Below are 23,044 nucleotides of genomic sequence, written 5' to 3'. Positions count from 1 at the left end.
CCATGAAATTTGCATTTCTTGTACCCTCGAACTATCGGTTTGCTTTGCTTAGTATTGTCGTCGTGGACATACACTAAAATGTACTTGAAAACACCATTGGGATCAATGTTTACATCAGGAATTCCATCCAATGCTGTTGCCATTTTTGACAGACTTCTGATTGGAGCTAAAATAGAAAAATTTAATTGGAATAAAAATTTTTGAAATTGATTTCATTAAGCTTGTTAAATAATTTTGTATCATAATTAGTATATTTATATTTTTTTATCGTCTGGAAATTTTTAATTATTTAACAATACATAAAATTAAAAAAAAAAAAAAAAACTAAAATTTTTGTTTCTATAAAATTCGAATTACTCAAAATTAAAAAAAAAAATTTTTTTTATGAAAATTAAGTTAGCCGACATTTAAAAATTTTTAGTTTTTTTATTGAAAAAATTATTACAAAAAAAAAATATATTTGTAAAAAACTTGAAAAACTATCAGTGCAATTTTTTAAAAATATTTTTTTATTCTAGTTTAACAAATTAAAAAAATTAAAAAATTAGAAACGTCGGCTAACGTTGGTATTATATTTTTAAAAATACATTATCAATTAAAAGAAAAACTTGTCATACTTTTTCAAGTGTCAAATTCGCAAAATTTATAAATAAATATTTCTGTAACCCTTGATGTTAAAAATAATTTTAATTATTTTTTAAAAAGTACTTTATATATATAAATATTTACATACAATTATTACAATACAAAAATAAAATTTGTCATTTCTTTACAAATGTCTTTACCAAATAATTGTCAAAAAATTTTGAATTGTTTAATTAAATTAATTTTAAAAAACCGGAAAAAAATTTTATAAATTATTTAATACAAAAAATGAATTTAACCTCAACTATCAATTTTCTAATTGAAACAATATAAAAGTAATTGCATAAGTAGTATATACATTATATTCAATAAATACGATAATTTAAGTGTACCTTTGTTAAATTTTAAGCCGGATTGTAAACCACGAGTAAATGTTGACAGAATAACAGAGACTGCCATAAACAGACTTATATCCTTTTCGTATAAGCGTAACTTGTTTATCCGAAAAAACAAAAACCGAGTCGCCATCTACAGAAAAATTTTATCGTCACTTGAAAATCAGACATTTCCCGATAAAACAAAAAATCCGTTACTGAAGTCGGAACAAAAGCAAACATTAATAATAACACTTAAGTGAATAAGACAAACAATAAAATAACTTATTGAAACTGATATTAAAATATTTAAGGATGTCTACCAGAGGAATTGGTATTTTTCACACACCAAGAAAAACTACTTCAGAAAATCAACTCAATTTTCGTAAGTTAAAGTATTAAAACTATATTGCAAATATTTTAAGGTTATCAAAGTAAACCAGAAATATTTATAAAAATTACAGTAGCAGATATTTAATAATGTTTAGAATTTTTTTCAAATAATTTTTTAGCAGAAATTTTTTTTGTTAAATTAAATCAAAAAATTGTGAAGTTACTACTAACTTCAATGTCATAAATTTTTTTGAAATATTTTCTTCAATCCTAAAATGATTGACATAGACGATTAATTGCATACATTTTTTTTAATTAGATGGAGCTAATTCACTAACAATGTCGAATTCAACAAAAATGATGTCCAACGTTAATTATCCATCAAAATCATTCACGCCGATTGGAGCAAAACCCAAGGGCTTATCCATCAGGTCCCAGTCTGACTTGAATATTGCAGTGCCAACGAAACCATCATCGACTATTAAAGTTAATGAAGCTAAAAAAAGTACATCAACTCTCTTGAAGAATAAAGTATCAAAGGTTAGATTGTTATTATTATTATCATTATTTTAGATAGAAATTGTAAAATTATTATTGAGTCAATTTAATTTATAATTAAAGTACTATTGACTTGAAAAAGTTCAACTTGTCAGACATACTCGATCAATATTGGATCTCTTAATTTATTTTATTCTATTGTCAAGATAATTATTGTCATACTAGTCATGAATTTCTTCTCATACCAAATATTAATAATTAAATTGAAAAAATTATATATTAATGTATATTGTCGTTAAAAAAAAAAAATAAATAAATATTCAAATAAATTTTCTGTGAACAATTAACGTTGAAGAAAAGTCATCATTAATTTGACAAAGTTAGAAACAATCAATTCTATTGTATTGAAAAACAAGTGATAACTTATAACTCATGATAAATTTTTTCTCTAGACTTTACTGCAGAAGCAAAAACAAGGATTATCTCCAAACTCCAAATCGCCGCACAAAGTAGTAAGTCCAGTATTTAAAAGACCTTTGCCACTTAAAGTCAATACTCAAGTTTATCCACCGCCAGAAAAATTAGCAGGCTTTTATAACTTTGAAGAAAATTTTGGTAATTTACTTAAACTATTATGAAATTTTATTAAAAAAATAATAAAATATAAAAATTAATTTTAAAATATTTTTTTTTCACAGATCGAGTATTACGCCGAGTCGATGCACTCGATAAAGAAGCTAAACAACTTTCAGCAATTCATAAGCCCGTTAATAACGTCATAAAACCTTTTGAAGACGACTCCGAATCATTGTTGACAGTTGTAGAACAAGATCATCCTTCTCTTACGGTTAAAAATAACGATCTTACTTGTTTCGATGTTGAAATTCCAACTCTTTCTGACGAAGATTAATTGAATAAGGAATCGGAATTTTTTTTCATAAATGCTGGAATAATTTTGTATAATACTTTTAATTTTTAATTTTTTAAGTTTAACTTAATAATAATAATATTCATGATTAATATAAGTTATATAATTTAAATAAAAGTATTTAAGATATTTAAAGAGTGATTTTTTTTAATTAGATACCTATTATTAGTTTTGAATAACTAATTAATTAGGTAACATTCTTTAGACGTAGAATAAAAAATTTTTAAATCTGTCAAACTGTCAAATATTTCTTCAAATTTTATTGGACAGTGAGTCTAGCTGCGTGAATATTTTCAACCAATTAAATAAAAGAATAAAACTCCAGAAAATTGACAGATGCCGCTACCATCTCGACTACCAACTCCAAAATAAAATAATTTTCATTGTTGTCAAGCTGTCGTGTTTATTATTTAACCTCCCAGCTATAATTCCAGGTCATTGTAAATAACTATCAATATTATTTAACAAATAAATTTGCTATTGACTTACTAAAATGCCTGCTACGTCAACACACAAGTTTATAACATGGATTGGATTTATTTCAATACTTCACACTGCTTATTCTGCTGCTCAACGTAAGCATTTTTTATTTAACTCAAATTCATGTCAATACCAATAAAATAATTATTTAAATGACAAACATTAATTTAAATGTTTTTTCAGATCGATCTTACCTTAGAATAACAGAGCAGGAATTCACAACACTGCCGATTGATGTAAGAATTTTATTTTTATTAGTTAGAATTATAAATTACTACAAAATTCATCAATACTAAAGTTACCCGACGTTCTTAATTTTTTAATTTTTTTTCATTTATTAAATCATAACAAAAAAATATTTTTTAAAAATTGCATGTGTCATTTTTAAAATTTTCTAAATGTGAAATTTTTATAATACTGAAGTTAGCGATCAGCTGTCAATTTTAAAAATTTTTTTAACAAATTAATTACAATAAAAAAATGTTTCTAAAAATTTTCACTTGTAATTTTTATTAATTTTTACATGTGAAACTTTTTAATAATTTAATTGCTATAAAATTACAAAAAAAATTTTAATATTTTATTTTTAAATAATTTTTCAATAAAATAAATTATTAAAATTTTTAAATGTCGGCTAACTTAATTTTTATATAAAATTCATCAGTACTAGTAAATTTATTACATGTCACTTTTTTTTTATTGTTAGATATTGATCCAAGGAATAATTAGTTTGTTTATTGTAATGTACGGAGTGTTACATATCGCTGGAGACTTTAAAGAAATTCGCGCAGTTGTTGACCTAGAGAGCAAGACCTGGGAAACAACGAGAAACTTGGCGTCATTCCAAATATTTAATCATCGAGGAAAATGTTTATCACCGGACTATACACCGTATTAATAAATAAATAAATAAATAAATAAATAAAAACTAGCTAAAAAATAATTTTATAAATAAAAATAATTAAGGATTAAAGGATTAAAGAAGACAAGTTAAGTAAATTTATCCAGCAATGCCGAATAATACATTATCATTATTATTATTATTATTATTTATGAATGAGAAATATATAAAATAATCAAAATAACATCACTCGATCACTTTTTTTGTTTTTTCTTCTCGGCTTCAGCTTCCTTCTCTTTTTCTATTTCAGTTACGTACTCGCCTATCGTGTCTGAGTCAAGCATTTGCATCGGCTCGTTGCGACGCATGATAGCGATCTCCAGGTTCTTTTGTCCGGACGTTACTACTTCAAGAAGTGCTCTAATCGCGAGTTTTATTGAACCTCGCTCAGTGGCTACTTCTTCTGGGGTGTAGTATTTCTCTAGAAATTCCTTTACAGTCTTAGCAGCACGTCCAGTTGCGTTAGCCTAGAAAAATAATGTATACAATTAATTATCACTTATAAATTTTATAAATTTTAATGTAAAAATTGAAAAATAATTAATTTTTACCTTCCACTCGTGATAAATGCCTGAAGGTTCTGTTTGAAATAAATGCGGGCTTCCATCATAATCAAACCCAGCTATTAAACATGATATTCCAAACGGTCTACGTCCGTTGCTCTGAGTGTACTTTTGTTTGAGTCCAGCAACATGACGAGTTATATACTCTATTGCGACAGCATCTTCAACAGTCAATTTGTGACTTTGACATTCTATTTGAGCACGGTTTATCAGCACTCTGGCGTCCGCAGTCAAACCTGTCAATTTAATTACTCATTATTAATCAAGTACTGAATTATAAAAAAAAAAAAAAAAATTAAAATTAATTTAAGTAATTAAATTTAGCTGTCATACTTGACAAGTTTTTAATTTTCTTTAACAAACAAATTTGTTCTAAAAATATTGCATTTTTAATTTATTAAAATTTCTACATGTCAATTTTTTTATTATTGTTTTATTGCCATAATTTTTGTTAAAAAAATTCTTAAAATAATCACATAACTGCTGAATTAATTTTCATAATGAATTTAACAGATATTTTATAGTTTTAAGAATTTTTGTATCAAAGAAATTATGCCAAAAGAAATGAGAAAAAAAATTGACATATAGAAATTTTACAAAATTAAAAATGCAATTTTTTGGAACAAATTTGTTTGTCAAAAAAAATTTTTTTAAATGGTTTAGTGACTGCTAATTTTAATGTCATGGAAAAAAAAAAAAAAAAAAAAAGATATAAAATACTAACCAGCAAAAGCCATGACAACATGATCGTCAAGAAGACAAATTTTCCTAACAGTACGTTCCTCCTGTAATTTAGCAACTGACTTTTTCTCAACACCCAGGACAACTACATCGTTACCGCGTACTCCGACCTAGATTAAAAAATAAAAAATAAATTTTTTAATTTATAAACAAATAAATTTCAGTAAGTAAACAAATATAAATTTATATTAATTATAAGGTTAGGTTGTCCATATAAATGAAACTCACGGCAGTGGACCCTTTTCTCACAGCTTCCTGGGCATACTCGACTTGTAATAAATGCCCATCAGGAGAAAATACTGTTATTGCTCTATCGTACCTAGCTGACATTTTAGTGGTTTAAGTTATAAACTTTTTATCAAAATAATTTTTTAACAAAATGACTCGACCGTTTTTAATATTCCGGCAGGGTGATGTTTGGTTGAGTATATATAACTATATACCAGTAGGCTAAGGTTACAAGTTTGACGACTCACTGTGAAACTTATTCTGACGTCGTTAAATTGTCAGTAATGCAGAAATTCTGTTTATCAATAATTGACATGATGACACTGCAGTTGCAACTTCACGACAGACATTAAAAATTTTTTTATAATTTTATAGCAATTAAATTATTATTAAAATAAATTAATTACAAATTCTACATGTGAAAATTTTTAGAAGTTTTTTTTTTTTATTGTAATTGATTTGTTAAAAAAAATTTTTAAAAATGACAGCTGACGGCTAACTTCAGTATGATTCAGCATTGTAATTTTTTTTTTTTTTTTTTTTTTATAGAGATACACGTGTATAAGTAGTCTCCATTGTTTTTTTGTATTTCACCAGTGTGTTTTGTTTACAATTTTTTTTTTTTCAACAAGGTTTGTAAATAAATAAGCACTAAAATTAAAAAAATTTTTGAAAATAGAAAAGAAGAAATCATTTGAATTTTTTAATAAAATTAATGATCATAATAATAATAAAGTTTTCAATTAGAAATTCAATTATAACAAAAAAAATATTTTTAACAAATCGCATGTGTAATTTTAAAAATTTTCTACATGTGAAATTTTTTCTTTTATTTTATTTTTAATAATTTAAAAATAAAAACATTCTAAAAATTTTTAGATGTCAGCTAACTTAATTTTCATGAATCAATGTTAGTAATAAATAAAATTTGAAAATTTTTTAGAATTTTTCTTTAAAAAAAATTAATAACAAAAAACTAATAAGAAGAATTTAAAAAAACTATAAGTGCATTTTTAAAAAAATATTTTTTTATTTCTAATTTAATTAATGAAAAAATTAAAAAAAAATTTTAAACAGTTTATTTTGTATTTAATTTTAAATAATAATTTAATTGTATACTTTTTTCAGATTAAATAATTAAAAATGTTAAAACGAGACAAAATAGTACTAAGTTATCACGACAGTTTGTTGAGAGACCGCGACGTATTTTTATTAAAAGATTCACATTGGCTCAATGATGTGATAATTGGATTCTACTTCGAGTACTTGGAGCAAACTCTTGAAGCTAGTAATATCTCAAAAAATATAAAATTATTTAGTCCTGAAGTAACTCAGCTGCTGAAAATGACAGCACAGGAGTTCCCATTCATTTCCACAGACATGGATTACATTTTCTTCCCTCTGAATGATTGCAAGAAGTCTGATGCAGCTGGTGGGTCCCACTGGAGCTTGCTGGTGTATTCTAAAAATGAAAAAACTTGTTTTCATTTTGATTCTGCTCATGGAAATAATAATGCTGAGGCTCGTTCGTTCGGGCTTAAAATATCAAAGCAGTTGCTTGGTGACAAGACTGCGAGTTTTAAAAATGTTGAATGTCCGCAGCAGGACAATGGTTATGACTGTGGTATTTTTGTACTTTGTTTCACGGATGCTATTTTGGAACACTTGAAATCTAGTTCAAGTGTTGAAACATGTAATTTTTGTAAAGTTAAGTCTTTAAGTATATATAAAAGACGGAAGTTGCTTGATCTTATTAATAAATTAAGCCAACAAAATCATCAATAAATTATTTTTTAAAACAATATTTATTTTAATTAATCAAAATTTAATAACACTAAAGTTAGCCATCAGCTGTTAATTTAAAAAATTTTTTTTATAAATTAATTACAATAAAAAAATGGTTCTGAAAATTTTCACTTGTAATTTTTATTAATTTTCACCTGTGAAACTTTTTAATTAAATTTTTTTATAATAATTTAATTGCTATAAAATTCGAAAAAAAATTTTTAATATCTGCAAACTTCAATGTCATAAAATTTAAGATTTTCTGATTTTCATTACTTTTTATGATATTAATTAAAGTTAGCTGTCATTTGACTGTTTTTTAATTTTTTTTAACAAATAAATTTGTTACGAAAAATTATTTTTGAAAAATTTTATTTTTTCCTTTTTAAATTTCTAAATGTCCATTTTTTTTTTTTTTTTATTTCTTCAATACAGTAATTTATTTATTTAAAAAATTATTAAAATTATCAAATATCTGCTAAGTTAATGATATTCTATTTTTTTATTTTTTACACGTATGAAAAAATTAAAAAAAATTTATGAAGAAAATTCTTACCAGTTGCTGAAAAACAAGCAACCTTCAACTGTCCAGCACAAGCTTCCGCAGGAGCGCGCCACTGAAAAATCAGTTGTCATAAAGTGGTCGTTCCTCCCCAACCACACATTTAACATCCAATCGTGTTTTTTTCCCGCAGAATTGTAATAATTTTGCTTTCGTCATCAGTTAGAATCGCGTCGTGGCCTGCGATTGACGTCTGCTTATACATCCATGTGCAGATATATGTATTTTAAAATTGACGTGTTGGTTAACGATTCGCGAGCGAGTTATTAAATAGCACAAGTGGTACAACCTTACTCCGCAATTCGACTATTAACCATTAAAGCTCCACTTAATCAGTCTAATTTATTAACTATATTTATTCCATGTGTTGGTGAAATTAATGTGACTGGATTGTTGATTAAATATTAATTATTTACCGCCAAGTTCATCAGTTCACCAGGACAGCTGATTTAAATCTACATAAATATCAGAGAGATAATCACCTGTATTTTTATTCGCAGAATGCAAAAGGCCGGCTAATTCAAAATCACGTGACAAGTGAGTATCACGCGTCTATGATGTGACAAACGTTTATCTGTCTATCTTTTATTTTGTAAAGTCACTCAATATCATTTGTTTTTTATATTAATTTTCAATTGTTTTTTCAGACTCTATTTCAATTACAGACAAGACATAAAACAGACAGATAATAATGATAACATCAACAAGTCATTAGTCTGAAGCGAATAATTTATTTTTAATTTTTAGCTAACTCTAATTCCCAAAGATAATAGATCTGAAAATGAAGACTGTCATTATCATTAAAATATCATTAAAAATTAGCAATATGATAAAAATGAAAGATTGTGATAAAATATTAATGAGTTTTTACGATACCAGAATGTACAATCGATCGGATTGTATAATGCAAGCAAGCTAAAAATACATCCAATATTCACGAATCAATCCGCTGCAGTCTGTTGTTTTTCATCATCTTGTTTATCTATGAGACTGTCTTTTTTATTATCAAGTACTTGTTGATAAAGTATAGTTTACAATCTTGTGTTGTAAAAAAATAAGCATACTGAAATTATTTGTGAGTATTTAATGACGACATTATTTTACGGGTATTTAAACTCCATGATTTATGCTGACTGATAATATTTAATTTTATTAAACTTTCACTTGATATTTCAATAATGTATATTTGCGTGATGTAACAACAACTAAAAAACATTGCGATATAGTAATTTTAAGGAGAAGGAAAGTGACCTGACATAATATAAAATTATACATAACATTAATCAATATGTCCTCGACCCTACGTTTCGTATTCTCGATCTCGAATTACGCTTGTAATTCTAGTTTTTTGTTAGCAGTATCAGCTAAGAAATTAATACAGATTTATAAATTGTTAAGACATTATTTTACACGCAAGCTATTTAGATAAATTTAAAGACTTGTTGCGAAATAATATTCATCATTTTTTTAAAATAACACTGAATAAAATTATAAAAATTTTTTTTGGATAATTTTAGAATTTTCCATTTTTTATTTCATTAAATTTTACTGAATATAAAATTTAATGATGCTGAAATTAGCTGACATATATTTTCTAGGATTTTTTTTTAACAAATAAATTATTATAAAAAAATTTATATAAAAAATTTCACTCATAGATAGGTCAAAAAATTTTTTAATAATTTTAATTTTTTAATATTTTTTTTTTTTTAATTTGTTTATTTAGTAGTCACATAAACAGTATGGTCATGAGCGACTTCAAGATTATAAACAATGTTAAATAATATTTTAAGAAAACATAGAAAAGAATAAAATGAATATTTAAGCAATTATACATGCATGAAAATTTTGAAACCATAATAACTGGTGAAACAATACAATAGTTAAATATTTGGATTAAAAATCTAAAAATTACTTTGATCGGAAACGACGATAGCCATAATGAATACGGATAATTTTTCAAACTTAACATTCTTATTCTACCGATAAATATGAAGGTCATGTTCGAAAATGAGCTAAATTAGTCTTGTTATTTCCATCTTAGGATAATAAGTATTATTATTTTATTTATGTTAATATTTGCGGATATTTTATTAATAGTATGAAATTATAAAAATTTTTATTCAATAGTGTCAAATTGACAATATTTTATTGATAGTAATTTTTTAACAAAATATTTGTTTCACTGATATATATTTATAAAAAAAATATAAAATTTACAGACAAATTATATTGTCATAGTACAAACTTTTGAACCATATGTATTTTCTGACTCAGCTCGTCGAGCAAAATTTTTCAAAAGTTTCGTTTTCCGGACCATTGCAATAGTTAGATTTTTATGAAATCTACGAATAAAATGACAGACGTCGGCTAACTTCAATTTCTTAAAATTTATTAAAAATTATTAAGCAAAAAAAAACCGGGTTATCATTTGTACTCATAAAATTAAATTCAAAACAATCAGTTCAATTTCACATTTAATTAAAAATTAATTTATGATAAAAAAACTCTCTTTGTCAGTATTTTAAATGCAATTCACATAATAAAAAATACATAAATTTTCTAATATGTATTAACCCACTAAATTATAATTTCAGATAAAGAGAATGGTGCAACAAAGAAGTGAAAGAGCACCTTTATCGCTGAGATTAAATCAAAGTGAAAGCCCGACTTCAGGAACTCGCGCCCCAATGACGTCGCCGACGTCACAGCCGTCGTCCCCGAGACAAACGGGAGTAATCGGAAACTCGCCTCTAGGTGCAGGATCACCAGAGGCCCACAGCACATTAAATTCGTCAATGTCTCCTGGGGCCGGATCCGGGAATAGCAATGCCGATTCGCGCATACCTCGGCCATCTCCGACGGCTCTGCGTCGCTCAGCGAGCATGCGCATACGTGGAGAACGCGTGCAAAACATACGCACGACAGGGTCACTGGGTCCAGGTTCCTTGTCTCATCATCACAATCAACACCATTACCATCGACACAATCATATCTCGCACCAGACGGAAATCTTCCCAGCAATCACGGAGAATGGTCTGGACTCACCGCGACACCGCTCTCTTGTAAGTTTTATTTTATTTAATTACTTGCTTTGATCTGATTAATTTTAATTAAATTTAATTTCACGCATTAATTTTTTTTTTTTTTTTTTTTAATTGCAAATTTTTATTTTGTCACGTGGATAATTATTTCTTGAGATCTTTTTGCTATGGCAGTGAATTTAATAGACATATAACAATTTTTTTAATTTTTATAAAAAAAATTTCGCATGTAGAAAATTAAAAAAAATTATAAGTGTGAATTAAAAAAAAATATTTTTTTTTTATAATTATTGATTTTTTATAAAAATTTTAAGAATTGTTAGAAGTCTACTAATTTCAGTATTTTTTTTTTTTGCTTTTAGAATAGTCTGACCTGATAACAAAAATTTATCGACAAGACTTACTATCAATCACATCCGACGTTTTAAAACAGTGTTATATTTTTTGACATTAAAATCAGCAGATATCTGACAATTTTTTAAATTTTTCTAACAAATCATGATGCAAAAAAAATTTTTTTAAAAATTAAAAATAATAAATAATAAATAAATAATTTTTTATAAATTTCTTGTAAAATATTTTATTTTTTTAATAATTTAATTATTAAAAATCTAAAAAATTTTAAGATGTCTATTGATTTCAGTATCATTATATTTCAAGTAAGATAAGAAGTTACTTGGATCGATAAAATTTCTGCTCGAGGATCCTGCGTACCTGTTGCCTTCAGACAATTATCTTTAAATAAATAAATGATACACAATACTGAGACATTGATAAAATCTAAACGTCAATAACAGTACCAATTATTTTAATTTTTTTTTACTCCATCTCGGATATTTATTTTATTTAGATAAAACTGTTCGGTTGACTCGTACCTTGTTTAAAGAAGACAAAAGACAAGACCTGGCGCGCACCCTCACGATTTGCTCCAATTTTCCTAGCTACTTCCTGGAGAGGTTGTAGCGACACCCTGACCTTTGGTAATTTACGCGTCGGCGCAGATTCACCGTGTGTTAATGTCGTGTTTCTTAATTCTTTTAGTGGAGTTTATCGTGGAGTACGTCCGAGTAATAGCTTCGTATATCACAGTCAGTGTTTACTAAGCTCCGTTTAACTCTAATTTATAATATATATTAATTAAATCAGTTGATAAGAAGCCAGACATGTTTTAAATAAATAAATAGCCAGAGAGATATTGTAACAGTGTTTACTCTTGTATCTAATGGAATATTATTTTATATATTTTATCAGTGGTATTCAATACCTAGATGTCGAAGAGTCTTCGGTCGGACTCGCGGAGTGAAAGAAACTCACGCAGTTGCCCTTCTGTGAGTTTTAGTGGCGTGAATTTAGAGAATGTATAATTTAATTAAAAAATTTTAATTTATTTAATAGAGCCAGGATTTTTGCCTTAATTTCAAAATATTAATTAATAATTAATCGTGTTGAAATTTTGATATTACGGCGAAAATATTGGTTTTATAAAAAAATATTGCACATAAACGTTCTTCAAAATTTAATTTTTTTAAAAAAATGTCTCTGATAAATTTTTTGAAAAACCAACAGGAAAGTTTTAATTTCAAAAAAACTTTAATTATTCAATATTTATTTATTTATTTGTAAATAAACACCCTCGGCAATTTACAACAATATGATTACATTTTTATGTGTAGAATATTTAGTAATAGTATTAGTATTTTATACAATATATAGCATCTGCAAAGAGAAGATAAATTTAAGAAATTAAAAAAAAAAATTTTTTTTTAATTTAAAAGAAAAAATTATAAAAAAATTTGAAAGAAAAGGAAAACATAATATGTCTGATAGTTTATAATCATAATTTGTATAATATAAATTATAATACGGGGATAGTGTAGCTTCCCAACAGTGAAAAAATTTTTAAAGTTGGAAAAAAAAAATGACTTTCATGTTTTTGGATAAAATTTCTATTTTATCTTTTTTTGATGTTTTTATATATATATATATATATATATATATATATATATATATATATATATATATATATATATATATATATATATATATATATATATATATATATATATATTTTTTTAAGTACATAAAAAATGAACGATTAAAACAAAATTGATCAATTTGATCAACAAAAAAAAAATTAACATGATTTGTAAATAATTACAAAAAATTGATCTTATAAAAAAATTATAAAAGACATTTTTGACAAAAAATTAAATTTTCCACAATTTTTTTATAAGACTAATATTTTTGGTAAAAATCTTGGACTTAAATATAGAATGTTTAATAATTATATTTATATAAAATAAAAATTGCAAATGTTGATGTTAAATAATATTTCCAGAGTCTCTCACTGACACCAGCAAGGCCGCGTTTGGGACACGCGGCGCTGAACACAAGTGGAACTGGCGAGAGTTTATTATCATCAGGAGCTGGGGACGACAGTGATGTTGACAGTGTAAAGAGTTATGGTAGCGCTTACAGCACAGCAAGTGCCTGTGATCACGCACACTTTGCGCTTAATGGCACCACCTGGTCTGGGCGCTCGCGCAAGTATGTTGTTCACTGTTCAAATTACAATGGAGATACCGAACAGTATCTCACACCAACGCAACGAGCCGCCAGACAAGTGCGTAAATTGCAGAGCTTGCTGAGCGAGGCGAGAAAGGAGGTTGAGGAGAAGGACCGAGAGATACTGAGACTGACGAAGGAAGTCGTTGAGCTGAGACTCTATAAAGCCTCGCTCAACAGTCCCGATGAGAGAACGGACAGCAGTGAGGCATTAACCGTCCGTGAGAATAATCCTTTCTCACCAGAATCACCCTACAAAGATCTTCCTGAAGAAAGTTCTAATTCTGAGATTCAAAGTCCACGTACGCCTGATAAATCTCATCTAGCTATTGATAATTCTAGTACTAATAATAATAATAATAATAATAATAATAATAATAATAATAATAATAATAATAATAATAATAATAATAATAATAATAATAATAATAATAATAATGCTGATAGTACTCCTACGCCTAATAATAGTGTTAATGAATTCGGAGAGTGTCTTGTGTCATTAGCTGACTCGGGACACTTTGAAGATGACTCTATTCATTCAAAGGATTCTGTACTTGGTGCTTCAACGGTCGACGGAACTTTCGGCGCCAGAGATACTAAAAGTGTCGCTTTATCTCGGAGCAATAACCCCGCGACGCTGTCTGATGAAGAAAGGAAGAAAATAGTTGATCTTTATGAACAGAGGATTGAAGAAATGCACCGAAGACATATCGATGAGCTCCAAGAGCTCAAAGAAAAGCACAATGATAAGGTTTTTATTATCTCAATATTAAAAAAGATAATTTTATTTTTCTTTATTAAAACCCGACATTCATAGGTCAATGACAGCGTCACTTGAGACAGATATTTATAAATAGTTAATAATTTCTGCAGAGCTATAAAAAATTTTTTTTAATTGTTTGATTCTATATAAATGACACTGAAATTAGCAAACACTTGACAATTTGGTAATTATTTACAAGTGAGGTCAACCCATGCTGGGCTATGTTAAATTTTTTTTTTTTGATCAATTTTTTTTTTTAATTGGTCGTTTTTTTAAGTACACGGAAAGAACAAGATGACACTGGGTATCATCCTAGATTATACTGAGTGGAATGTTTTTTTTAGATAGTAGCTAGTATAATCCAGATTACAATAAGTATAATCCAGATTATAATGAGTATAATCCAGATATCATGCAGTACAATCTAGATTTTTCTAGCTACTATCTAAAATTTTTTTCGCCATAGATATCACTGAGTATAATCTGGGACGATATCCAGTATCATCTTATTTTTTCCGTGTACTTTTTAAAATAAAATAGAAATTTTATCCAAAAACATGTGAGCCAACATTTTTTCCAACTTTTAAAGGCAAAAAGCTATTGAAATTTTTTTTTTTTTCCTTTCACGACATTTTTTATCCTTTCACCACATTTTTTAAAAGCAAGCAGAATCAAAAAAAAATTTGAAAGTATTAATTTTTCACCTAATTATGGCCCAAAATGTGGTTATCCCCACTTGCAAATAATTACTGACAATTTTTGGATTTTTCTTTAAAAATACATAAATTTTAGAAAATTATTTTTAAAAAATTGCATTAATAATTTTTTAGATTTTCTAAATACGGAATTTTTTTAATAAATTTTCTTTATTGTAATTTATTTTTTCAAAAAAATTATTATATGTCTCAACTTCAGTATCATCTATATAAACTAGAATTAAATAAATAAATAAATTAAATCTAAGTTATGCAACATATCAAGATAGTTACAAAAAATAACAGATATAGTTACAATTATTTGAGAATTACCAATTTTTTATTATTATTTTTCAATAATAGTAATAATGATGTGATAAGGCTCTTGATACTAAAAAAAAAATTGATATAAAAATTAGGTGGAGAGTCTACTGAATCAGCTTTCTGAAGTGAACACTCGTTACTGCGAGTTACGTCCGTCCTTGGATACCGCTGAGGTGAAGGTACGAGATTTAGAAGCGGAGCTTGAGCGTACCAAGACACAACTCGAGGAACAAAAGGCATTGTTCGAGGAGGAAGAAGAGAGGAACAAGCAAATGTACCTGAAAATGTATGCCAAGGGTCAAGAGGCTGCAAGACTTGAGCTAAATGATCCGGTATGTACTCAGGCCCAGACTCTTTATTGCTCGCTCCGAGCCAGACATCCATGGCATGCTGAGCTTTTTACTTATGTGCATTATATTCGAGCTGAATAAGAAGATTTAACATATGAATTGCTTTCAGGCTTCGGAGCAAGCACCAGAGACGCCAAATGTCACTGTCACCGAATTGTTGCAACAATTGAGCGTTACTCAAGCGGAACTGGAGAACGTCAAGGTGAAATAAAAATTACTTTTTTTTATTGACATTTCAGTGGTTCGTTGGGTACTTTTTAATACTTACTGTCAGTAAGATTACTAAGGCTAATGGCAAGTAAATAGTTATTCAATAGAGAGCCAACGATTATTTTATTTGATAATAATTATTATAAAAATAATAACATTGAAAATATCAAGATAGAGATAGAGATAGATAGAATAAAGGGAGAGACAGATCCTCGTACTCTTTTTTTTTTTTTTTTTACTTAGTCCTTGCTTTCACAATCTCGCCCACTGACCACGAGCCCTTATTTGAATTAACTCTCTCAGCATTGTCTTTACTAACAATCTGCCACTTTTTGTCGCGGCTTGCATTCCAGGGTACAAACTACTTGCCACAACTTCACATTTCAGTCGCTCGTAGCCAATGTTTACTAAGTGCGCAGGAGGCTGTTTCTCTTTGGGTACTTGCCACACGTAAGGTCTGTATTTACGGGACGTCCACCACGTGAATTATTTCAGTGCCAATTTATACTTATTTTGTATTTTACTGCTTATTATGTATTTTTTATTTTGCTTTTTTTTTTTTTCTATTTCATTTGCAGTTACCTCGTATTAGTATTAAATACTGAATCGCGTGCACGTTCGCTATTCACCATCGCACCAAACTCCTTAGTGTAATTTTAATAACATTTTAGTGTAAGCATGTACGAAATTCCTGGACTGAAACAGCCTCTTTTATTTTGCTTCTTTTTGTAATTAAGTGAATGGGTGCATGAAGATGTTATGATGCGGGTTATATTACAAAAAAAAATAAATTTATTAAATATATTAAAATTAGCAGACATTTGACAATTTTTAAGATTTTTTTTATTATTATTAAAATAATTATTGTGAAAAAATTCGGTAATTATTTACAAGTGGGGTAAACCCTATTTTGGGCCATAACTAGGTGAAAAATTAATATTTTCAAATTTTTTTTTGATTCTGCTTATTTTTACGGCGGATTTATGATAAAAGAAAATAATAAAGATTTCGATAGCTTTTTTGCCTTAAAAAGTTGGAAAAAATTTTGGCTCTCATGTTTTTGGATAAATATTATATTTTATCTTTTCTTAATAATTTTGATATATATTTTTTTGAAAAATATAAAAAGAAAACGAACAATTAAAAAAAAATGATAAATATTACATTTTTCTAAAAAAATTATAAATTTTTTTTTAAATTTGTAAAATTTTTTAAAACTGTGATAATTTTTTTTAATTGTTTTTTTTTTTTTATGTATTTTTCAAAAAAATAAATAAATAAATCAATAAAATCAAATAGAAATTTCGTTCAAAAAAATTAAAATTAAAATGGTTAACTTCCCTTGTAAATATTTATCAAAAATTCTGCATATACATAGAAAATTTTAAAAAATCGTAAAGGCAATTTGAAAAAAATTTTTTTTTTAGTTTTAATTTAATTTAAAAAAAAAACCAAAAAATGTTTCAATGTCTGATTTCACAATCATTAAAATATGTTGTGTTGATTTTATGAAAAAAAAAGTTTAATAATTTAAATAAGATTAAAAAAAAAAAAATTTCAATAATTTAAACAAAATTTTAAAACAAAAATTTTGGTAACACCTTCAACTACTCATGTTTGCAAATATATTCTTCTTTCTGTAATGTAGATAAATTTGTCGAGGGTAAATATTTGTAGCAAACATTAAAGAAACTTTATTTTTCCAGGCCATGTACAGAAGAATAATCGAGTCTCGCAACAAGGCAGCAATAGATCCAGAAATAACTCTACAGTTTTTGAAATCCGCTATTTACTACTTTTTAACCGACAAAGAAAACCATCACGGGCACTTGAATGCCATTGAGAGTATTCTTGGGTTTACGGACAACGAGAAGCTCAACATTGATCGGATTTACGGGTCAAGTCGAAAGTAATAAGTTTAAGTTTCTTCCTTTATTTATTTATTTATTTTTATTATTGCATTATCAATATTCTTTACCTGCCGGTATTGAGTTATTTTATCAACAGACTATTTTAAATATTTGACCACTAGTTTATCGAAGACTTTATTTAGTTTTATTTTTATCAAATGTTTTAATATATTTTAAAATATCAAGTTTTTAATTATCAGATTAATATTGTAAAAAGAGAATCAGCGTGTTTGTGATTTGTAACGATCAGCTATTGATTAGCTGTAATTTATATCAGTAGATAATAGCTTTAGATTAATTATTATGCATTATTCCAAATATTTAAAAATATCGGGGGGAATTTTAAATATTTATAATTAAAAGAAATATTTGATAAAAATTGTTATTTCTAAATATTATCAATTATGATAATTGCAAGCTCTGCAATCTAGTTTTTCAATTATTTAATAAAACATCCAATTAATAATTAATGTTGACTTTTAAAAATATATTTCACGGCTGTGTTTGCTTACGATTGCAACACCGACTAGATTAAGCAAATCATTATTTATTTATATTTCAATTAATAAATATAAAGTAATATATTTAACGAAAGTTGGTGGAGACTGGTGGCTCATTCCTGGACACAGGAATAGATTATGATTGAGACTGAGGGAATATTCTGCCTTTATCAATTATACTAAGATAGTTTGTCCTTCACTTATAATTGTAATTAGTATTAAATATGTACGAGCGACCTTATTTTTAATGAATAACTTTATATGCCTGCATAGATACTGTCCAAATAATAAATTTAATTATCAAAAATATTTAAATTAATTTTAATTATAATTATAATAAAATAAAATGATTCAAAAAAAAAAATTTGAGCTTTTTTTTTTATATTCTTTTTTTGTTTTATTTATTGTTGTAAATTATTTTTTATTTATCAAAGTCACACAGACCGTAAATTACTTTTTGCTGGCTATGATTATACCATCATATTTCTGCTGGAACCACTTCATCGCGTCTTCTTTTGTCAAACGATGTTGGAATCCAACTTTTCCGGTCTTTCTCCTTCTGTGAGCTACATTGAATCCTACAAAATAAATAAATAATAAATTATTAATAAATTTTCAATGTTATTAAAAAAGATATTAAAATAAACAAAAATTTTTTTAATAAATTGTCGCAACATTTAAGTAACACCCTCAGTAAAATTAGTGAGCATGTGTTGCAAACATGAAGCAATTTATTTAGCACATGTTTTTTATAAATAAAAATAGACAAAATGTAAAACCAATGATGTCCACAATGCCAGAAGTGCAGATTTTTAATTTAAAAATATTCATCAAATTAATTTATAATAATAGTTGTAAAAAATATTTAAACATACCGGGACGACCGAGGACAACGTAGAAGTCAAGACCGTAAATTCCAATACTGGGATCGTACTTGATTCCAAGATCGATGTGTTCCTGGATACCAAAACCAAAGTTACCAGTTCCTGAGAAGTTTTCCTTTCTCAACTCGTACTCACGTACCTAGACAATCATATTAATTAAAAACAATATTCAAAATAGAAAAAATTAATATTATTATTGACATTAAAATTGGCTGACACTTGACAATTTTCTATGAAAATTAATTTAGCGAATATTTGATAATTTTAAGAAATTTTTAAAAAATAATTTGTGGCAAAAAAAAAATTAACAAGTAGAAATTTAAAATGTCATTTTTTAAAAATAATTTTCTAAACAAATTTGTGTATAAAATAATGTCAAGTTGCTGGTAATTTTGATATAATTAATTTCTCTGGAATAATAAACCAAATTTGGAAAATTATTTATAAAAAATTCCATTTTAATTTTTTATGAAAATTAATCTTGCAGATATTTGATCATTTTAATAATTGTTTTAACGAATAAATTAGAGCGAAAAAAAAATTTTAATGTAGAAATTTACAAAAATAAAAAATGCAATTTTTTGAAAATAATTTGTTTGCAAAAAAAATTAAATAATGATCAAATAATTGCTAATTTTAATATCATTATTTTTTTTACAGCTATTAAAGATGAAACTTTTTAAATAAATTTTTAATGCTATAATTGCTCTCAATTTTAGTATCATTGTTATTATAATAAAATATTGACTCAATTACCTTTAAACCACGTTCGAGGATTTCCTCAGCTTTGGCACCACGAACAGTGCAGTGCACAGCGATCTTTTCGTTTCTTCGGATACCGAAGGAACGTACAGTGTACCTGGCCTTGGAGAAAACGGGCTGTTGACCGGTCAACTGCTCCAACACCTTGGCAGCACGGGTCAGTCTGTCTCCAGATTCACCGACACAGATGTTCAGGCAGAGCTTGCGGATTCTGACCTCTCTCATCACATTTTTCGACGCATCCTTAGGCTCTTTTTTGGATTTGTCTTTCTTTACGCCGGTCTTTTTGGCGGGGACAGATACTTTGGCTTCCTGGATCACAAAAATAAAACAATTAATTTAATTTATGATTAAAATATACAGAATTAACTTTATAAATAATTCACTGCAAGTTAACGTGGAACATGCTGACGCAAAACACCAATGGCTAACCTCACAAGTGTCATTATTTCACCGAGCGCGATTTTTTTTAAAGATTAATCATCGAAAGATTGACTTTTTTGTGCAATTTAATGATTAATTTATGGGTTAGAATTAAAATTTTTTCATTGTTTAAACAGATTATTGAGAAAACAATGGATTTTTAAAGATAATTTTATAAAAATAACATGGACTCACCACCATCGTTGCGGCAGCGGATCAAAAAGAATAAAAAGAAGCTCTTCTTTCTCTATCTGAACGGAACACGTGCTCACTCTGCCGTTCACTGGCGTAATTAAGATTTCATAGTCGCCTATTGGTCAGCTGTAAGCTAATAGGAATTACGCGCGAAAATTTAAAAATTGTTTTTTACCCGCACCTGGAAAAAAAAAAAAAACAATTTTATCAGCTTTGATAAATATTTAAAATAAATAAAAATATTTATTGTTTAAAATTACTCAAGCTGATATAAAAATTCGGATAATAATAAAAATAACTCACCAAGGTTAAAGATAATTTGAAGTTACTGTTTATTATTTGAAATATTTGTGAAGATATGTAAAATAATTATATTATGAAAATTAAGTTAGCCGAAATTTAAAAATTAAAAAAATTTTTTTTTATTAAAAAAATTATTATAAAAAAATAAAAAAAAAAAAATCATTTGTAAAAAACTAAAAATGCAATTTAAAAAAAATTTTTTTTTGTTTTAATTTAATTATTGTTAAAAAAAATATTTTTTTGTTTTAAATCAATTATTAAAAAAAAAACTTTAGTACTATGAAATAATAACAGTGGAATGTGATAAATGATGAGTAATGATTTTATAATTTAAATAGAACAAAAAATAAATTTAATTTAATATTTAAAATTTAAAAAATCGATTAAAAATTATTTTTTTTACCGATGACTCACTTTATTTTACATTTAAACCTTTTATGGCCTGAGTCATAAAACAAAATTAAACGACAAAAAAACATAAAATCTACTGAAGGTTACTTTTAGTAAATATAAAACAAATTTATAAGATTTAAAAAATTCTTAAAAATTAACCAATTAATATATATTAATTTATAAACTTTTAAAAAAGATTCGTTTAGATATTTGTATGTATATGTAATCGTAAATATATAAAATAAAGTAAACATTGAAACTTTGTATCCAATCTTCGAGATAAAGTTCGGGAATGAGTAAAATCGATTGATTAGTTTACGAATGGCAGCTATTTAAACTTTTTGATCAATAACTCCAAATTGAGTAAAACTAAATTTTAAAAATAACTCTGAATTTTAAAACTTTTATATCAAAATTTTTAGATTTGAATTTTAAAACTTTTATATCAAAATTTTTAAAGAACCGGTTGAAAAGATTGTTGAATAAAAAATTCAATTAAACTAAATTAAAAAAAAAAATCTTCGAAAAAACTTGAGCGCGTTTGAGCTTTTGTAAACTAAGATCGAGTGATAAAAAAAGCAAAGTAATCAATATCTGTCGAGCACACTCCTTTGACACCGTAAAACCCGTATCTAAAAAAAAAAAAAAAAAAAAAAAAAAGCAGGAGCATTAATACATAAGATGAAACGTGAAAATTGGCAATAGTTAGGTATTTATTTATAATAGTAAACTGAAGCGACTGGTGTCGCGTGATAAAAACCTTGAAACCACTACAGTACCTTACACTTAGAAGGAGCAGGACGGTGAGCAACAACACAGCCTGGCATAAAGCGGGTGGTAGCCAAGAGTGAGTGGGTCAGTATAGTACGGAGCCGAACATAAACAGAAAGACCAAGTAAAGTACCATACCCCCAACAGGAGATGTTGATGTTGATGTTAGTCTGGCTCCACATACATCCGTACCTACAAACAAACATACTTATATAAAGTAAAGGTATATAATACATATATTTACACAAATACTCTTGCAGATAGGTATGTCCACCCGCGCTTTACTGGTAAAATACCAGAGGACAGAAAGAGAAAGAGTTTATGCAAGACCAAAGACCCAAGAGCTAAAAGCCAAGAGCTAAGAGCCTTTGGATAGGAGTCTTAGCGCAAGTATTGAGTAAGAGTGAGCAGAGAAGTAAGGAGGATGCTTGAGTTTTAAGTGAAAGAAATACCAGGATTGCTATTTAGATTATCAACACTTGAATTGACATCTAATAGTCTCTATCTCTATCTCTTACTCTATTATTATTTTAATTAAATTTACTGTTATCATTATTCAGGATATAATAATAATAATAATAATAATAATAATAATAATAATAATTATTATTATTATTATTATTATGAGCCTATGATCGCTATTAAATTAAAATAGGTACCAAGTAAATTTAAATATCAGCAGACCCGGATTTAATTTAATAGCCCGAGCAGAGAGTCCACAACAATCAAATTCCAGGTTGGATATTAGGGTAGCCTTTCTGGTCTCTCCTCTCTGGGTTGTTTGTAAATATGAGCCTCGGTAGTTGGCGGGCGCCTCTTTGGGAAGAGGAAGAACCACCATCACTAACACCGCCACCACCACTAGCACCAGCATCCTCAATCCTCGTCAGTTGATCTTCCATCCTGCATCAGCATCAGATCCTCATGTTACCACCACGGGCCGAGTAAAGTTGTTTGGCGCATTAAATAGCTAC

The 23,044-nt window shown here is 27.0% G+C and overlaps 8 protein-coding genes across 11 annotated transcripts in view; 4 read left to right on the top strand and 4 right to left on the bottom strand.

The window, feature by feature from the left end:
• Positions 1-1,129, bottom strand: part of LOC141535758 (14 kDa phosphohistidine phosphatase) — a 40,764-nt gene extending 39,635 nt beyond the window's left edge. The window contains exons 1-2 of one of the 2 annotated variants that reach the window (XM_074255860.1): positions 978-1,129; positions 2-166 (exon numbers count right to left, since the gene is read on the bottom strand). In XM_074255860.1, the coding sequence (XP_074111961.1) occupies positions 2-166; positions 978-1,113 (301 nt within the window). In that variant the 5' untranslated portion in view covers positions 1,114-1,129. Of the gene's footprint in view, position 1; positions 167-617; positions 667-977 lie in introns of those variants that run through there. The other variant, XM_074255861.1, reaches the window with a different exon arrangement.
• A 32-nt stretch (positions 1,130-1,161) lies between these two features.
• LOC141535754 (uncharacterized) lies at positions 1,162-2,847 on the top strand. Its single transcript, XM_074255858.1, has 4 exons — positions 1,162-1,344; positions 1,612-1,832; positions 2,243-2,405; positions 2,489-2,847. Exons 1-4 carry the CDS (start codon positions 1,275-1,277, stop codon positions 2,698-2,700), a joined length of 666 nt encoding a protein of 221 aa, XP_074111959.1. The 5' UTR covers positions 1,162-1,274; the 3' UTR covers positions 2,701-2,847.
• A 257-nt stretch (positions 2,848-3,104) lies between these two features.
• On the top strand, positions 3,105-4,124 carry Emc5 (ER membrane protein complex subunit 5). Its single transcript, XM_074255862.1, has 3 exons — positions 3,105-3,293; positions 3,382-3,434; positions 3,905-4,124. The coding sequence occupies exons 1-3, from the start codon at positions 3,212-3,214 to the stop codon at positions 4,094-4,096; spliced, it is 327 nt and encodes a 108-aa protein (XP_074111963.1). The 5' UTR covers positions 3,105-3,211; the 3' UTR covers positions 4,097-4,124.
• Positions 4,125-4,193: 69 nt separating this feature from the next.
• Positions 4,194-5,840, bottom strand: Prosalpha4 (proteasome alpha4 subunit). The gene is made up of 4 exons (XM_074255857.1): positions 5,632-5,840; positions 5,387-5,513; positions 4,651-4,898; positions 4,194-4,566 (listed from the first exon to the last, which is right to left on the bottom strand). The coding sequence occupies exons 1-4, from the start codon at positions 5,731-5,733 to the stop codon at positions 4,294-4,296; spliced, it is 750 nt and encodes a 249-aa protein (XP_074111958.1). The 5' UTR covers positions 5,734-5,840; the 3' UTR covers positions 4,194-4,293.
• A 321-nt stretch (positions 5,841-6,161) lies between these two features.
• On the top strand, positions 6,162-7,536 carry LOC141535755 (sentrin-specific protease 8). Its single transcript, XM_074255859.1, has 2 exons — positions 6,162-6,263; positions 6,760-7,536. The coding sequence occupies exon 2, from the start codon at positions 6,775-6,777 to the stop codon at positions 7,414-7,416; it is 642 nt and encodes a 213-aa protein (XP_074111960.1). The 5' UTR covers positions 6,162-6,263; positions 6,760-6,774; the 3' UTR covers positions 7,417-7,536.
• A 475-nt stretch (positions 7,537-8,011) lies between these two features.
• Qtc (GRIP domain-containing protein quick-to-court) lies at positions 8,012-18,774 on the top strand. Of its 3 annotated transcripts, none has more exons than XM_074255609.1 (7): positions 8,012-8,515; positions 10,576-11,043; positions 13,361-14,338; positions 15,465-15,701; positions 15,829-15,921; positions 16,283-16,384; positions 17,636-18,774. In XM_074255609.1, the coding sequence occupies exons 2-7, from the start codon at positions 10,585-10,587 to the stop codon at positions 17,840-17,842; spliced, it is 2,076 nt and encodes a 691-aa protein (XP_074111710.1). In that variant the 5' UTR covers positions 8,012-8,515; positions 10,576-10,584; the 3' UTR covers positions 17,843-18,774. The 3 variants fall into 3 exon arrangements, with proteins under 3 accessions (XP_074111710.1, XP_074111713.1, XP_074111712.1); XM_074255611.1 differs by lacking the exon at positions 8,012-8,515 and adding an exon at positions 8,927-9,053; XM_074255612.1 differs by lacking the exon at positions 16,283-16,384 and having other exon boundaries at positions 8,017-8,515.
• Rpl11 (ribosomal protein L11) lies at positions 18,711-20,744 on the bottom strand. Its single transcript, XM_074255616.1, has 4 exons — positions 20,604-20,744; positions 19,980-20,297; positions 19,215-19,362; positions 18,711-18,917 (listed from the first exon to the last, which is right to left on the bottom strand). Exons 1-4 carry the CDS (start codon positions 20,607-20,609, stop codon positions 18,790-18,792), a joined length of 600 nt encoding a protein of 199 aa, XP_074111717.1. The 5' UTR covers positions 20,610-20,744; the 3' UTR covers positions 18,711-18,789.
• On the bottom strand, positions 20,651-22,944 carry LOC141535620 (uncharacterized). The gene is made up of 3 exons (XM_074255617.1): positions 22,730-22,944; positions 22,079-22,262; positions 20,651-20,784 (listed from the first exon to the last, which is right to left on the bottom strand). The coding sequence occupies exons 1-3, from the start codon at positions 22,942-22,944 to the stop codon at positions 20,761-20,763; spliced, it is 423 nt and encodes a 140-aa protein (XP_074111718.1). The 3' UTR covers positions 20,651-20,760.
• Between the last annotated feature and the right edge of the window lie 100 nt (positions 22,945-23,044).

This window comes from Cotesia typhae, unplaced genomic scaffold (genome assembly GCF_013202065.1).
Source record: "Cotesia typhae breed Kobodo isofemale line unplaced genomic scaffold, CoteBio_Ctyphae scaffold_152, whole genome shotgun sequence".
In the NCBI taxonomy this organism is placed as follows: domain Eukaryota; kingdom Metazoa; phylum Arthropoda; class Insecta; order Hymenoptera; family Braconidae; genus Cotesia; species Cotesia typhae.
The sequence above is the reverse complement of the archived record's forward strand: the minus strand, read 5'-3'. Positions and strand labels throughout refer to the sequence as shown.

Excerpts from the sequence above, each read along its gene's own strand:
- LOC141535754 (XM_074255858.1), top strand. The coding sequence starts at position 1,275 with ATGTCTACCAGAGGAATTGGTATTTTTCACACACCAAGAAAAACTACT. Across the intron at positions 1,345-1,611 it reads AGAAAATCAACTCAATTTTC|ATGGAGCTAATTCACTAACA; the intron begins GTAAGTTAAAGT and ends TTTTTTAATTAG. Across the intron at positions 1,833-2,242 it reads TGAAGAATAAAGTATCAAAG|ACTTTACTGCAGAAGCAAAA; the intron begins GTTAGATTGTTA and ends TTTTTTCTCTAG.
- Emc5 (XM_074255862.1), top strand. The coding sequence starts at position 3,212 with ATGCCTGCTACGTCAACACACAAGTTTATAACATGGATTGGATTTATT. Across the intron at positions 3,294-3,381 it reads TGCTTATTCTGCTGCTCAAC|ATCGATCTTACCTTAGAATA; the intron begins GTAAGCATTTTT and ends ATGTTTTTTCAG. Across the intron at positions 3,435-3,904 it reads TCACAACACTGCCGATTGAT|ATATTGATCCAAGGAATAAT; the intron begins GTAAGAATTTTA and ends TTTTATTGTTAG.
- Prosalpha4 (XM_074255857.1), bottom strand. The coding sequence starts at position 5,733 with ATGTCAGCTAGGTACGATAGAGCAATAACAGTATTTTCTCCTGATGGG. Across the intron at positions 4,899-5,386 it reads TGTTGTCATGGCTTTTGCTG|GTTTGACTGCGGACGCCAGA; the intron begins GTTAGTATTTTA and ends TTAAATTGACAG. Across the intron at positions 4,567-4,650 it reads GCATTTATCACGAGTGGAAG|GCTAACGCAACTGGACGTGC; the intron begins GTAAAAATTAAT and ends TTATTTTTCTAG.
- LOC141535755 (XM_074255859.1), top strand. The coding sequence starts at position 6,775 with ATGTTAAAACGAGACAAAATAGTACTAAGTTATCACGACAGTTTGTTG.
- Qtc (XM_074255609.1), top strand. The coding sequence starts at position 10,585 with ATGGTGCAACAAAGAAGTGAAAGAGCACCTTTATCGCTGAGATTAAAT. Across the intron at positions 14,339-15,464 it reads AAGAAAAGCACAATGATAAG|GTGGAGAGTCTACTGAATCA; the intron begins GTTTTTATTATC and ends TATAAAAATTAG. Across the intron at positions 15,922-16,282 it reads CGGAACTGGAGAACGTCAAG|GGTACAAACTACTTGCCACA; the intron begins GTGAAATAAAAA and ends CTTGCATTCCAG.
- Rpl11 (XM_074255616.1), bottom strand. Across the intron at positions 19,363-19,979 it reads TCCTCGAACGTGGTTTAAAG|GTACGTGAGTACGAGTTGAG; the intron begins GTAATTGAGTCA and ends ATGATTGTCTAG. Across the intron at positions 18,918-19,214 it reads CGTTGTCCTCGGTCGTCCCG|GATTCAATGTAGCTCACAGA; the intron begins GTATGTTTAAAT and ends TTTATTTTGTAG.
- LOC141535620 (XM_074255617.1), bottom strand. The coding sequence starts at position 22,944 with ATGCTGGTGCTAGTGGTGGTGGCGGTGTTAGTGATGGTGGTTCTTCCT. Across the intron at positions 22,263-22,729 it reads CTGATATTTAAATTTACTTG|GTACGGATGTATGTGGAGCC; the intron begins GTACCTATTTTA and ends GTTTGTTTGTAG. Across the intron at positions 20,785-22,078 it reads CTGCTCCTTCTAAGTGTAAG|GTGCGGGTAAAAAACAATTT; the intron begins GTACTGTAGTGG and ends TTTTTTTTCCAG.